At 40.2% G+C, this 14,505-nt stretch overlaps 2 protein-coding genes across 3 annotated transcripts; one reads left to right on the top strand and one right to left on the bottom strand.

Moving 5' to 3' along the window:
• Positions 1 to 33: 33 nt before the first annotated feature.
• LOC104958442 (myoneurin-like) lies at positions 34 to 3,514 on the bottom strand. 2 transcript variants are annotated; one of them, XM_010786179.1, is made up of 2 exons: positions 3,209 to 3,514; positions 34 to 1,222 (listed from the first exon to the last, which is right to left on the bottom strand). In XM_010786179.1, the coding sequence occupies exons 1-2, from the start codon at positions 3,230 to 3,232 to the stop codon at positions 155 to 157; spliced, it is 1,092 nt and encodes a 363-aa protein (XP_010784481.1). In that variant the 5' UTR covers positions 3,233 to 3,514; the 3' UTR covers positions 34 to 154. The 2 variants fall into 2 exon arrangements, with proteins under 2 accessions (XP_010784481.1, XP_010784480.1); XM_010786178.1 differs by lacking the exon at positions 3,209 to 3,514 and adding an exon at positions 2,412 to 2,982.
• A 384-nt stretch (positions 3,515 to 3,898) lies between these two features.
• On the top strand, positions 3,899 to 10,006 carry eif1axb (eukaryotic translation initiation factor 1A X-linked b). The gene is made up of 7 exons (XM_010786180.1): positions 3,899 to 4,067; positions 5,317 to 5,400; positions 6,540 to 6,643; positions 6,844 to 6,894; positions 7,805 to 7,886; positions 8,180 to 8,271; positions 8,905 to 10,006. The coding sequence occupies exons 1-7, from the start codon at positions 4,052 to 4,054 to the stop codon at positions 8,908 to 8,910; spliced, it is 435 nt and encodes a 144-aa protein (XP_010784482.1). The 5' UTR covers positions 3,899 to 4,051; the 3' UTR covers positions 8,911 to 10,006.
• The last annotated feature ends 4,499 nt before the right edge of the window (positions 10,007 to 14,505 follow it).

Genomic DNA, 14,505 nt, shown 5'->3' with positions numbered 1-14,505 from the left:
TTAATGCATTGCATAAAGATCGGATCGGGAAAAATCGGTATCGGCAAATTGTCAAAATCAAATGATCGGAATCGGATCGGGAGCAAAAGAAGGTGATCGGGACATCCCTAGCTGCTTTAGTCCTCAAACACTGAGGGAAATAAAACAAATAGAGTCAGAAGTCAGAGTCGTCTGTGGCGGAGTTATCGTCGCTGACGGAGACTCCGAGTTCCCTCAGGTTGCTTTCAGGCTCCAGCAGGTTGTTCTGAGACTCCTGCAGCTTCTTCTCCCTTATGTTGTCGTTCCTGATGTGGACACTCAGACCCCGCTCCGTCATCTCGTAGATCTGACAGCGGGCGCAGTAGTACGGCGACACTCCGACGTGCCTGAACTGATCGGCCAGGTAGGACGTGAGCGACAGGAAGCCTTTGTTGCAGATGTCGCAACGCGGCACGACGCCCGGGTGCTCCTGCTCCAGGTGTCTCCTCAGACCGGGCTTGGCCCCTGTGTACCCCGCCTTGCCCTCCTGCGCCTTGCAGAGCAGGCAGGTGAACACGGCTTCCTGATTGGCGTGGCGTTTGGTGTGTGAATCCAGATCCAACTGAGTGCGGACCGACCGCTGGCAGGTGGTGCAGAAGAACGTCTTCCCCCCAAACTGGTGCGTGTGTTTCAGATGCACGGCCAGACCGGCAGGTTTCTTGAAAAAGCGTCCAGGTGGCGGGCAGAGCTTGCACACCAGCTGCTCTTTATCAGAGTTCATCCTCATAATGTCCCTGTAGTCCTCCCCAAGCTCAAGCAAACACTTATTACTCACCACCTGCTCCTCCTCCTCCTCCTCCTCCTCTTGGTCCCTCTTCCGCCGCACCCTCTGAGGTCTGGAGGGTTTGGACATCACGCTCTCTCTCGCCGCAGCATGTGTAACTATCTGCTTTTTGGTGGGCAGTGGTTGATCCACAGACATGGTGAACTGGTAGCTCTCTCCCTCCTCTTCGGGGTTTGAGTACTCGATGACGTAGACACCGTCGTCCTCGTCGTTAGCCTCCTCCTCAGCGGGAATGGAGTACTCCACATCGTAGCACACCACAGAGTCTTTATCCTCCGCGATGTGCGTGTCGTCGATCCTCACAACCGTGATCTGATCCAAGCTGCTGTCACAGTCCCGGTTTATGTTTCCTTTCACTCCAGAGGACGAAGTGGACTTTCCTGCAAGCCCACCCGCAACCGCAGGGTGTTCAGAAGAAATCTAAACACGGAAAAAATATATAAATTGTTATGTTTTCAGGCAACAGATTAACTCAGATCCAACAGAACATGCATTTTGTTTTCTAACTATGTTGATGAACAGGAAAATATTGTGCAACTATTTGGTGATGAATTAACATCTGAATCAATCCTTTTTTTAAAGAGGTGAAGTAAAGCCACTGGTTACAGCATCTTAAAATATGAATGTGTTCTGGTTTTATTCTGAGTACCGACTTTGATTTTTGGGAAATTGTTAAAACTATTTTTGACTATTATCAAATATTTCATTTTGTGTTTTCAGTTTTTTCCATGCAATTTCAAACTTCAAATTATCACCTTTTCCTTTCTATTGATTCAATTATATACCAATGTTATTTAGAAAACGTGAGCAGGTTTATGTTATGAATATAATGCTTAAAAACACATGTAAGCAAAACAATTATAATATGCCACAACACTGTAGGATATCATCTTTCTTCCCTTCTTTAGCTAAACAATAGAGAACAGAAAACACCTAGAAAACCATAGATATATATATAAACGCTAGATGACTCACCCGCGCTGCTGGCCAATGGAGACCGACGTTGCCACATGGCGGCCATCTTGCCACAGGCAGCTCCCTCATTCATAACATTGTGTCTATGGTGCACTATTGAAATAACCATAGCTTGCTCAATTTTCAACCAATTTTAAAACGGTTTGGTTTGTTATAAACATCAAATATGTAGTTATGATACTGCATACTTATAATCATGGACTTTTTTCCCCAACATGTCTTGTTGTCTCCGGTATCATAGCCATGCTAATAACGTTTATAATAAACCAAACCGTTTGTAAATCAGTCAACATTTCAGCGAGTTGAGTATTTTTGTGCAGATCACTCACCTTACAACAGCTGTAGCAGTAGTTGTTGACAGTGGCAAGATGGCCACCGGTGAGCTACGCTGGCGACTCCCCCTTGAGTCATCTAGCCTTTATTTATATATTTATATGCACAAAACAACCATAAAAGAACACAAATAAACCAGTTCATAAAAAACTTTATATTTTTTTACGTCTTGTGCGCATTAATCTTCAGGTGTTAGGCAACAAATGTAGAAGAGAAAAAGTTTTTACTATGTAAAAAGAATTTGCAAGAGAATACTCTGAGGTACTTTTACAAAGTAAAGTACGTTTGCCAAGTAAAGTACCTCAGATTTTCTGACCAATCCTTGACCATCACTCCCGCCACCGGCTGCTGCTGCTGCTGCTGATGCTGCCACCACCGGAGCTGATAAAGAAGCTGGTTGTATTGACGGAACCGCACTAGCTATCAGCCTCACACGGTCCTGGCTTCGATATCCCATCCTGAACTGCATCACATCACCTGCATCATAATCCTCCTGTCTAAAATGAGCGCCACAAACGACCGCGTTTTTCGTCGCAGATGCGCTAGTGAAGTCCCGTCTGTTCACCTGCACAAAACGCACCCAGGAACGAAAGCTAGCGGCGGTCCTTCTCCTGTTAGGGAAATTGTGGACTCGATGTCCTGACAGGCTGGAGTTTGTGCAACCAGCACAAACACAACAGCACACCATGATGTAAAACTAGCGAAAAAATACCAGCTCACTAAATCACATCCCCTCAAACAAACTACTACCGGGGCGCGGTCAGAGAAGGAGTCCGAGAAGGTTGCTCCCCTTTGTGAGGTAATATGACGCGTTTGACGTATGACGTTTTTAAAAAGTTGTTAGTAGCAGAGCTCAAAACGGCTACTTTCCCCTCTGAATTCCTGCCCTTATGTCTCGTAAAACATGTAAAATCCTGCCTTAACTTTTTTTATTGTAATTTTCAGGCAAGGTTAAGTATAAATGCAGTAAAAAAAAAACCTGCAAGTGGCTCTTTAAGTAGCCTTCAGCACTTTAGTACGTTGTTGCTAATATGGAAAACGCCGCATATAATATCCAGTTGTATTTACCACAAAGAGAAGCGGCGAAATTTAACTCACCATTGTCCTGCTAAAGTCAGCCATCACAGACAAACCTCGTTGTGCTAAAAACAAAACTGCAGCTAGCTTAGTAACACGCTAGCTAACGTGACTCCAAGTCAACAGTCGAATAAATATCACCTTTTAAAACTTTACGTCACTTTGCTATTTTTCTGCAAAAACACAGAGGTGAAATGCACTTCTAAATGTATAAACCATGAGATAATTTAGCTGTGTGCGTTGCAGGAGGGTTAAAAGGTCCCGATCAGTAGCTCAGCTCCTGCAAAATGTTAAATGTTGTTCTGGGGAAATAAACACAGTAAAGTCTCAGCGCAGCGAGTTCCTCCCCCTGCTGGCGCGGAGGGATACACCGTTGCAATGAATAGTTATTGCAGGGGAATCTGATACTGATTAAAAATACATGTTGGAAGTCATTATCATTCATTGGTGGACGAAGTATTCAGCATTAATACCACACTGTAGAAATACTCTTGTTACAATTAAAATACCTGCATTTAACAAGTAAATATTACTTTAAATGTAGCCCTTTATAATTTAAAGACAATGAATTGAAAAATAATAATTTGACCAAGTGTCAGGCTATCTCTTTCCTCATTTGATGGTCAAGTGTTTGGGAGTTCTGCAGGCTTTTGTCTCTGTAACAATCACCTTTTACAATAAAGCAACGTGGTTTTGAATGTCTTGGAAGGCGCATGCGCAAACCGGCGGAGCGAATCAGCGGTGACTAGCTAGTTTCTTGGTACGGTTCAGTCAATTTAGAACTGACTGTTGTACACAGTTCTCGTTTATTAACTGTACGTCGTTTCTACGAGCAGGATTAACGTGACCAAGGCTTAAAAGAATATGCCCAAGAATAAAGGTAAGAGACGGAGGAATAGTGTGTCTGTATTGTTGATTGTCTGTCGAGTCCGCCGTGAAGACACACGCAGTGAAAACGTGACACCGACCAGCTAACGCTAGTTAGCATCAAGATTTTCTAATGCATTTTATTTGATCTTTTATTAACACGGAACTATGAGTGTTTTTAATCAAATGTCACGAGTTTCTCTGTGTAACTAACTATGTAAACATACATTCGGCTGAGATCATGATGAATTTAGTCTAGGCTAAATGAAGTTGTTAAACACTTTGTGCCTGCCAGCCGGCTAATGGCTAACGTGCTTAGCAGTTTAATACCGTTGCTAGCTAAGTAGCTAGTTGCTCACCCCACCCTGTTGAGGCCTGTGACTGCTGCGACTTTAATTTCACAATAAACGCCAACATGGTATCTTTGTTCCTGGATATTAAACTACTTTGATAAATCTAACGTCTTTAGAATGTTGCCTATTTGTGTTTACTAGCAAGGCGACCTAAACGTTTTACTAGCAAGGCGACCTAAACCTAAGCTTCTGTTCTTACCATTTAGTATTCAGATCCTTTTTATTTAAGTACTAATGCCACACTGTAAAAGGCTTGACTAAAGCTAAAAGCCCTTCATTAAGAATGTTTCCCCAATACAAGCGTTAGGATATAATCGGGTAAATGCTCGTACTGTTAAAAGTCCCCTGGTACTGTTATATTACTATTTTAGATCATCTGATTGTTATTACTAATGGTTATTTTTTATTATTAACTAATGATTATTTTCATCATGGATTCATCTGCTGGTTATTTTCTCTAACCAAGAACAGATTAATTTGCTTTAGGTTTCAGCTTTCCTTATGTAAACAAAGTAGATTAGTTTCGTTGTAACTGAAATATCATACTTTATAATATTTGATGTAAACATAGTTTTTTTTAAGTCACTAGCTGGCAGATTAGTGCGGTTGAGGATAATGTTCATTATTCTCTTCTAACTGGTAGTTGTGTACAAAGAGACAATTATCTTTTAAATTTGTGTACAAGTAAATGTACTAGGTAACATTTTACCCGTGTTGACACTAGTGTTTATCACGTGTTATATTAATAACTACTTAAGATTGTGGAGAAAATGTGTTTATAAAACGTATGAGAAGTAGCTGTACCTAAGAGCTAACTGATACACTTTCCCCATCCTCAGTGAGAAAAATGTATTATATATATATAAATGGATAACATTAATAACCATCTTTTTTTTTCTATGTTCCTAGGAAAGGGAGGAAAGAATAGGCGACGTGGAAAGAACGAAAATGAGTCTGAGAAGAGAGAACTGGTGTTCAAAGAGGACGGACAGGGTGAGTACCGTTTCTTCAGGTGATCGGGGTTATTGGAGCCAGCTGCTTCCTGGACAATGGCACCAAAGGTCCATCTTTTTTCCCGGGGATGTGTGTTTGGTTTGACTTGTAAGCAAATCCAGGACACAGAGTTAAACTGTTCGCATTTGGTCTGAATAAGTCAATATGGGTCGACTGCAGTCACTATCCCTGTTGGTAGATAAAATAAATGTTGTTAGTAATTTACATCGGATAAAAACAGGGGAAATCACCCATCTGAGTAAATCCTTGACGTTAGTCTATAATCAGAAAAAGTGTTGTAAATGTAAACATGATCTAATCATCGATTTTCAGCCAAAAGGGCAAAACAAATAGCTGATTCCAGTGTCTCAAATTTGTTTTGGTTTTCTTCCATGATATTGAATATTTTAAGCCGTTGGTTGCACAATACAAGCAGTTTGAAATCCTAAGCTCGGGCTTTAAGACATTTTGATTAAATTAAACGTATAGACTGAAAACCTCAGAGTTGTATGTTGACTGAGTGTTAATGAAGATGAAAATGTGTAACAGTCATTCATTTAGCAAAAAGAAGTGTTCTAAACTGTCGGGCTGCCACAATTGTATAGTAAGGAAACTAGTCGTTAATTTTCAGTTTGACATGTGTAGCTTTAACAACAATGCAGCAGTTTAGAGGAATCTGATGAAATCTAATAAATAATAAAAACATAACCTATATATTCAGTTGACTACAATTACGAATTCTTAGCCAAAAACTCATAATGTTAAAACTTGAAGGTTTTTTGGGAACGTTGTCACTGAACGTCTCATTAGATGGTAGTAACCCCCTGCAGTCAGTGTTCAGATCGTCTGCAGTGCTCGCTGCTACTATTTTTTTTGGGGACCATAATACATTTTTCTATTTTCTTTGGCCTTTTTTTTTAGTCAGTAAGGATAATCAAAGTTATGAACATTTTAATTGAAATGTACCACTTATTGCGAGTGTTTTTTCCCCTCAATATGATAAACCTATACCATCCCATAATCACTTGGTGCCTGCCTGTTATTCTTGATAGAACAGTCACTTTGTTGATGTAATCTCTCATTTTAAGGTTGTTTTCTTTAGTGTGTTTTCTTTGACCTCCCTCTCTCGTCTCTTCCAGAGTATGCTCAGGTGATAAAGATGTTGGGGAACGGGCGTCTGGAGGCCATGTGCTTTGATGGAACCAAGCGGCTCTGTCACATCAGAGGAAAACTCCGAAAAAAGGTAGGAATGTCCCGACAGTCCTCTCGCACCTTTTCCCCCCGACCAGCACACACAGGAAACCTCCTGACGGGATGCTGAGTCGGTGTGTTCTCAGTGGTCAGTGAGCCGCCCGTAATGTGTCTGCATGGAACCCATTGAGGGTCACAAAGTGCAGAGTGTGACAGCGGGTGGGTAATCTCTGATCTTTTTGTTTCCTCCAGGTCTGGATTAACACGTCAGATATCATTCTGGTGGGACTGAGAGATTACCAGGTGTGTATTTCCCTCACACACAACACAGATACGAATAAAGACAATATACGTGTATATAATCAGGGGTGCACTTAACTGGTACTCAGGTACGCATGCGCGGCAACAATCTGAAATGCGTACCGTCACTTGTGTCACAAAGCGCATTTGCGTACCGACGTACTTGAGAAGCTTTTCCAGAAGGCGGTTAGATCACCGTGTGCACAGACAGGGCTGCTGTTGACGTCGGTCTGTACAACGGAATTGTGCCAAAACTACGCCAACCGGCTGCGGAGGGAGATCCCCCCCCTCCCCCCCCTCACTGGAGAACTGCGCTAAAACAGCTGATCACAACGTTCACGCTCTGTGGTCATGTCACCCCGTTGACGTTCGCGATACAGAGGTCTTCATCAAATAATTTTGAGTGGAGCCAGAAGTTGGAGTACCAAACACTGACTCGACTCCAGGTACTCATCTGAGTACCTCACTGAGAAAGTTATGTGCACCCCTGTATATAATGCTTGGATAACTCTAATTATAAAGACACCACGCGTCTTATGGCTGTCTTTTAGGATAATAAAACACTAACATTTCTGCTGCATTTAACCTTTTATGGGTTCTAAAGTTAATGAAGGAACCGCTACTAAATTACTGTTACAGTTGAATATCATTTTGATAACGTGAAAAGTACGAGACGTTTTTTTTTGTCTTTTTTTAACGAGTTCATCTTAAACCAATATAAAATCCAGTTACTCCCTTTTATATAGTACTTAGTAAAAAAACAAACACCAAATGTAAATTAAACTCAGACAAAAGAGTATTCTACCCAAGCCTTAATATCGTAGTAATGTACTTACTGCCTTTCTTGTCGCTCATTTTAAGCACTTGGTTTTTATGTTTAACCTAAACATTACGTCATCGTTTTGTGTTTCAGGACAACAAAGCTGACGTGATTCTGAAGTACAACGCAGACGAGGCTCGCAGTTTGAAAGCATACGGAGAGCTGCCCGAGCATGGTGAGTCAAACCAAAACCACAGCTGTTGGTTATGTATCTATTGTTGTGCCTATAACCTGAGGTTAACTGGGCCTAAAGCTGACCAGACTGCTGCGATTTTAAAGAACGGCTATATTGGTGAAACATTTTTTCGAGTTTCTGACTTTAAACAGCAGAGGTTCTCACTGTCTGGACCTTTTATTTAAACTTATTTTTATGTTTTTTTTTACAAATCATGTTCAGTGTTCAATCTGCTCTGTTAACATGTATTGTATTTTCTTTCTAACTCTTTCCCTCCATCTTCCTTCTCGCAGCCAAAATCAACGAGACGGACACCTTCGGGCCCGGAGACGATGATGAGATCCAGTTTGATGACATTGGCGACGATGAAGATGACATTGATGATGTAAGCTTATCTCATTTTACAATAATAATAATAATAATAATGCATTTATTTTATAAGGCGCCTTTCAAGGCACTCAAGGTCGCCGTACAACAAGGTTAAAAACAGTTTTTTTACAAACATAGTTAAAAGCAAAACACAGTTTAAAAACATAACTACTAAAAACATACAGCTTGCAGCACAGGTCAGCCAATGAACTACTCCGCGGTGTTTGATAGTGACACTATTCGTTTTTTTTATATACNCTTCGGGCCCGGAGACGATGATGAGATCCAGTTTGATGACATTGGCGACGATGAAGATGACATTGATGATGTAAGCTTATCTCATTTTACAATGAACTACTCTGCGGTGTTTAATAGTGACACTATTCGTTTTTTTTATATACCTTAAGTCAAATGCTTGTCAAGCAGCCGTAAAGAAGAACTTTGTCAAAAGTGAAAGGAAATAATTATCAATTGATTGACTATTGAGAACCTTGACTTTTATTAAAGTAGCAATAGCACACTGTAAATAGACGGTCTATATGCATAGATCTGTGTTACTTGCAGAACAAGTTTTATGGCTAACGGCACAAGAAAGAAAATACTTGAAAGACCATAATAAAAATGAAATATTTCTGTTTTCTCTCTTCAGATCTAAAGACTGCTACTGGAGGGGGACGTTGGGATTTTACAAGAGATGCGCCAATTGGTATATTTTGAGCCGATACACCGAATCTACAGTTCTTATTTTTCATTAAGATCAGCCTATGCCAATCCAATACAGTTTATTAAAATGTTTCAATTGATTCCATTTTGTTAACCTTCAATAAACATCTTTGTTGTTTTTAAGAACTTAAAGTGCTTTTCACGTAGGGGGAAAATCATTCTTGAAAAACGGACTCTTGAGTTTATTGTTGAATGAATGAGAAGCTGCTAGTACTTCATGCAGTTGGATTGGAGAATCAAGAGTAGGCTGATCACCAGCGTTATATTTAGGGTGAATGTCTGGATGCTAGATTTTCACCTTTTTTATTTTTTCTTCTAACATCAACGGCAAATTAGCCATCTTCATTTTTTTTATTGTATTGTCCTTGAAACACTTACTCTCTCGACGATACCACGACTGCAAAATATCTCACACCAGATGCACCATCTTTTAAAAAATGTATTTATATTGATTTCGCACTATGTGGAATTTAGCAAGAAGTACCGAATCTCAGGATTCGTCAATAAAAAGATAAACCATGTTTGTGTTTTACTCTGGCAGTCTGTATTAATGTAGTTGTAGCCTGTGAGGCAGTTTTAGACGGTTTGAAAGCTGTTTATTAATGACTGAAGAAAAAAAAAACACTTTGAGTACGGCTCTGCATCTTTTCGTAAGCGTTTTCCACTGACATCGTTTTTAAGATTGAAATCAGAAGAAGAAACTAAATGTATTTTTCTATCGTTTCCCTTATTTGTCTTTTCTGTTTGTTATCATGTTCTGTTTTGAACTCTTCGCTGCTTGCTCTGCGGCTTCAACACACACAAACACACAACTAGAGCAGCGGTTCCAAAATCTTTCCATCAGTAACCTCAGATCACAGCTCTCACTCTAAGAAAAGAAAATATCACATGTATAGTCGTTTATTTTCCTCCCTCAGTTTGGGAATCGCTGCTGTAGTGTACATGGAGTCTGTCGCTGTTGTTGCTGTAACAATGAATGACTAAAAAGATGTTTGAAGGCTGGGTTTCCAATAAAGATCTTAACTCCATTAACCGGGTGTTTTTTTGACACACTTCCTGCAGGTGGCGAGCTTGAGCTAAAGTAGAGATGAAGCCCCTCACGATTTACAGAGCTGGATGTTGAAAGGGAACGATATGTACACCCAGGTTCCATTTCTGTCATTAGAGAAATAACTTTATTAGCTGATGTGTCCTTGAGCAAAGAGCTGAGTCCCATGCAGCTCCTGAGCCATCAGGTGTGTTTTTATTTCTGTGTGCTTCCCAGGGGCGTTTCCTGGACCTGGAAACATTAGGGGCTTAGCCCACACCAGAGATTTTCTTTTGGGGGTGCTGTGGGGTTGACGTTTCATAGAGGGTGCTCAAACATGTAGGGTTTCCCATTAAGGTACTGGGTGCCGCGCTACAGTGGAATTTTCTACTGCAACAATCCCCACGCGCACATACTGTACACAGTATGCCCGCGACTGTTAAAATGAAGGCTCGATAATCAGCTCACGGCATATAGGTGTAAGCAGGGGTAAAGTACTATTTTTATAAGTGGGGAGTGGACCTAATATCCTCAAGGAGGGTCCGGGGGCATGCCCCCCTGAGATTTTTAAATATTGAAGTTAAAAGCATCAATCTGGTGCACGTTGAGAGCAACATGAAGAGATCTATGGATACATCTCTCAACACCCATTTGAAACAGAACTGTAAACAGATTTACTTTTTCTTTATGGATATTTTACAAATCACTCTCCTTTTAAACTGTATTCTTGTTTTACTGTCATAGTATTTCATAACAGTTTTTCCTTTATTCTGTTATTTTTTTTATAACTATAATGATCATATGAACCCTTGGAAAGAATATTTTACATAATTGCATTCACTGAACACGGGAAATTACGATCCTGCCGTCCTCTCCTCTCCGTCTCTCTAGTCATGATGAGGTTCAGGTAAAGCATTTAAATGTAAATATTGAATGTATTTTCTTTCACAGAAAAGCAAGAAATGCTGAGATATTGTCTAATTGAATAGTTACACAATTTAAATGAAAAAGGCCCTGTCAGGCTTTGGCGACCCCTAGTGAGGATTGGGAGCTAGTGTTTTGTGCCCAATGTTTCAGAGATATCTTGTCTAATTTAATTTTTTTCACAAAATGTGCACATTTTACAGGATCCTCCCAAAAAGTAAAATAAAACATGGGCTAAAAATATATAGTTTTAAGTACAGTTTTAGATATTTCATCTTCAGTTAAGTATTTAAATGTTCTGCTACTATAATACAAATATAATAAATCTGCCTTGTTCTACACATTGTTTACACACTAATGCACCAATACTTTTATACTAGTTATATTATATACTAAACGTGATTCTAAAATGGGTCATTGTAAAAGTATACAGCCTATATTTAAGTGCTTTGAGCACCAGGAAAAGTGCTATATAAATCAAATGTATTATTATTATTATATTTGATGCTAGTTCCTAATAATGCATGACTTTCTTGTAACAGTATTTCTACATTATGATAGCTACTTTCACTCGACATTGAAGACCTAAAAATGATTCAACTAAAGCTTCTGAATACTTCTTCCATTACTGCTTGCAATTGTTGCCATTTCTAATGCATTTTAATACATTTTTAATGAACAGATTTGTTTCTTTGTTAACACAGCACGTATCTTTGTATGCAATCTACACTCAACCATGTGTGCATTTGTATTTAGCAGTATGCACATGCTAAAATAAGCGCTTCATGCTGGTTTCCAATAAAATACTTAGTGTAGTTATTAATAGTATTGTGGCAGTATGAGCATGAGTGACCCATATTGCACGCCTGCCTCAGAATTACGTCACTGCGCCGCTGGGGCTTGCTTGTGCCTGGCACGTGTGCTCTGGCACGGGCCAAAGAAGCGGCGCCAAATCAAGGCACGTGAGAGTGCATAAACAATTATTAATATATTTTATTATAAAAATGTATTTTTGACATTCTATTTGCTTAAAATATGCCATTATGGAATGAGAAATCAACAAAGTAAACACACAAAAACAATATGAACATTTATAAAGTTAATAAAAAGGTTTGAATTGTATTTTACTACTTTGACTGACTATTATTTATTATTCCGACAGGCAACAAAAGTCTAACGCCGAAGGTTGCTAAGCAACATGTGAACAGCGTCAGCAATGTCTTTTTCTTCTTATTCTTTTGGCGCATTCAATTGTAAATTGGCCAAATTTTTGTGATGCGGTTTGCAGGTTCGTGTTCGTTCTGACAGACTGGTGATCCGACCAAACAACAAGTATATTTATTTTAAATGTATACGAAATAAGCAATTTTTTGTGTTGTTAAAAGAAAGAGTGACATTTTACCTCCAGTTATTAATAATATTTCTTTTTTTTGTCGAAGGTCATTTGTTGAAGGTAGGAAGAAAGTAGACCCCACGGTTTCTTTTCCGCCATTGATCCAGCCATTATTTTGGCCACAGTATTGACACTTAAACGTGTTTAAACGACCTTAACCGTAGCTATACTATGACAAGTGCCATTTAAGCTAGCTCGGAGGCATACGGTTCTCCCCCTCCCCTCTCCGTCTCTCTTACCCGCTCCCCATCATATTTTCCTCCGTATTCTTTTCCCTGAGTCATTGTGTTTCTCCGGCGGTCTCCTGTGAGTGTTTCTCCGGCTCTCTATCTCCTATCAGGTCCCTCTGATGAAAACACTCGACGACATTTGACATGACTGAAGTGGCTTCTAGCTGCCCTGAGATGACAGGTGAGGGATAACATTCTGTAATTGGTATTTTATATTTATTTCATTTACATAGGTTGTCAAGGGATGGGTGCAAAATGTACTTGTACACGCATTCACACCCTAGCAGTTCTTGATAGGGCTGGATTCATGTAGATGTATAGGCTATGCAGCAATGTTCACCACAGTTTGAGGCTCCTTAAAGAATAACGTCATCACTAAAATTTGATTTTTTTGTGCTATGCATCAAGATATGTATTTATCATTTTATGGAGATCATTATATTTGCATCCTAGATGTTTAAATATTAGCATTAATCAGTCATTGGTACTGCAGTGAAACATTGTATGTGCAGTATTTTACATGCCAACATATATACCCAATAGCTGCATTTGATACAGTATAAAGTATAATTTCTGACTAATATCAGAATAAGTGATTACAATATACAGTTTATTTTTGATTATACTTTCTGATTCAAACAACTGACTGACTGCTAAATGTTCTTTCGGATGTTCCTTAAATCAGCCATGTTCCTTCAATAATGCAGCAGCTTATTTCCAGCCTCATATCGTCTTCAAAAACATGTGATGTAGCTGATTTATTTTGGATGTGCTGAGACTGCCAAGGCACACAGNCAGCAATACCCAAGGCCGTAGACCTATGCCATGGGAAAGGAGACAGTGAGAGGAGAACATGATGAACTGTGTGGAAGGTTGAATACCTAAGCAAATTATTCCCTAACACGTTTGATATACGTCTTCATAACCCAGGACAGGACACATCTTAAAATAGTACAGAATCAAGATGGAAAAAAAAACGTGCNTCTGATTACAGTAACACTTCACTTTATTGAGTTACAGAGGCATGTAATCTGATTACAGTCACACTTCACTTTACTGAGTTATAGACACATGTAATCAGATTACAGTAACACTTCACTTTACTGAGTTATAGATGCATGTAGTCTGATTACACGTAATACTTAACTTTACTGAGTTACAGACGCATGTAGTCTGATTACAGTAACACTTCACTTTATTGAGTTACAGACGCATGTAGTCTGATTACAGTAACACTTAACTTTACTGAGTCTGAAGAAGATGTGTAAGCTTTCTGCTGTCCTGATTTCAATGGGGAGCTCATTCCACCATTTTGGAGCCAGGATAGCAAACCCACGAGTTTTCTGCTGATGGGAACTTGGGTCCCCCTCGCAGTGCGGGTGCAGCGAGCTGTTTGGCTGATGCAGAGCGGAGTGCACGTGCTGGGGTGTACGGTTTAACCATGTCCTGGAAGTAGGAAGGGCCAGATCCATTCGCAGCATGGTACGCAAGTACCAGTGTCTTGAAGTGGATTCTAGCAGTTACTGGAAGCCAGTGAAGGGAGCGGAGGAGCGGCGTGGTGTGGGAACATTTAGGAAGGTTGAAGACCAGACGAGCCGCTGCATTCTGGATGAGCTGCAGAGGTCGGATGGCACATGCAGGTAGACCAGCCAGGAGGGAGTTGCAGTAGTCTAGGCGTGAGATGACGAGATCCTGGACCAGAACCTGCGTCTTTTTCTGGGTCAGCTGGGGACGTATCCTCCTGATGTTGTAAAGAGTGTATCTGCTGCAGCGGGTTGTAGCAGAGATGTTTGCAGTGAAGGACAGTTTGTTACCTAGGGTCACACCCAGATTCCTTGCAGTCTGAGTCGGGGAAACAACAGAGGGGCCGATGTTGATTGTTAGGTCAAGAGTGGGACAATCTTTTCCCGGAAGGAAAAGCAGTTCAGTCTTGTCAAGGTTGAGCTTGAGGTG

The sequence above is a fragment of the Notothenia coriiceps genome, unplaced genomic scaffold, assembly GCF_000735185.1.
Source record: "Notothenia coriiceps isolate Sejong01 unplaced genomic scaffold, NC01 NC01_scaffold00028800, whole genome shotgun sequence".
Taxonomy (NCBI): domain Eukaryota; kingdom Metazoa; phylum Chordata; class Actinopteri; order Perciformes; family Nototheniidae; genus Notothenia; species Notothenia coriiceps.
Note: the sequence above shows the minus strand (reverse complement) of the source record. Positions and strands in the feature narration are given on the sequence as shown.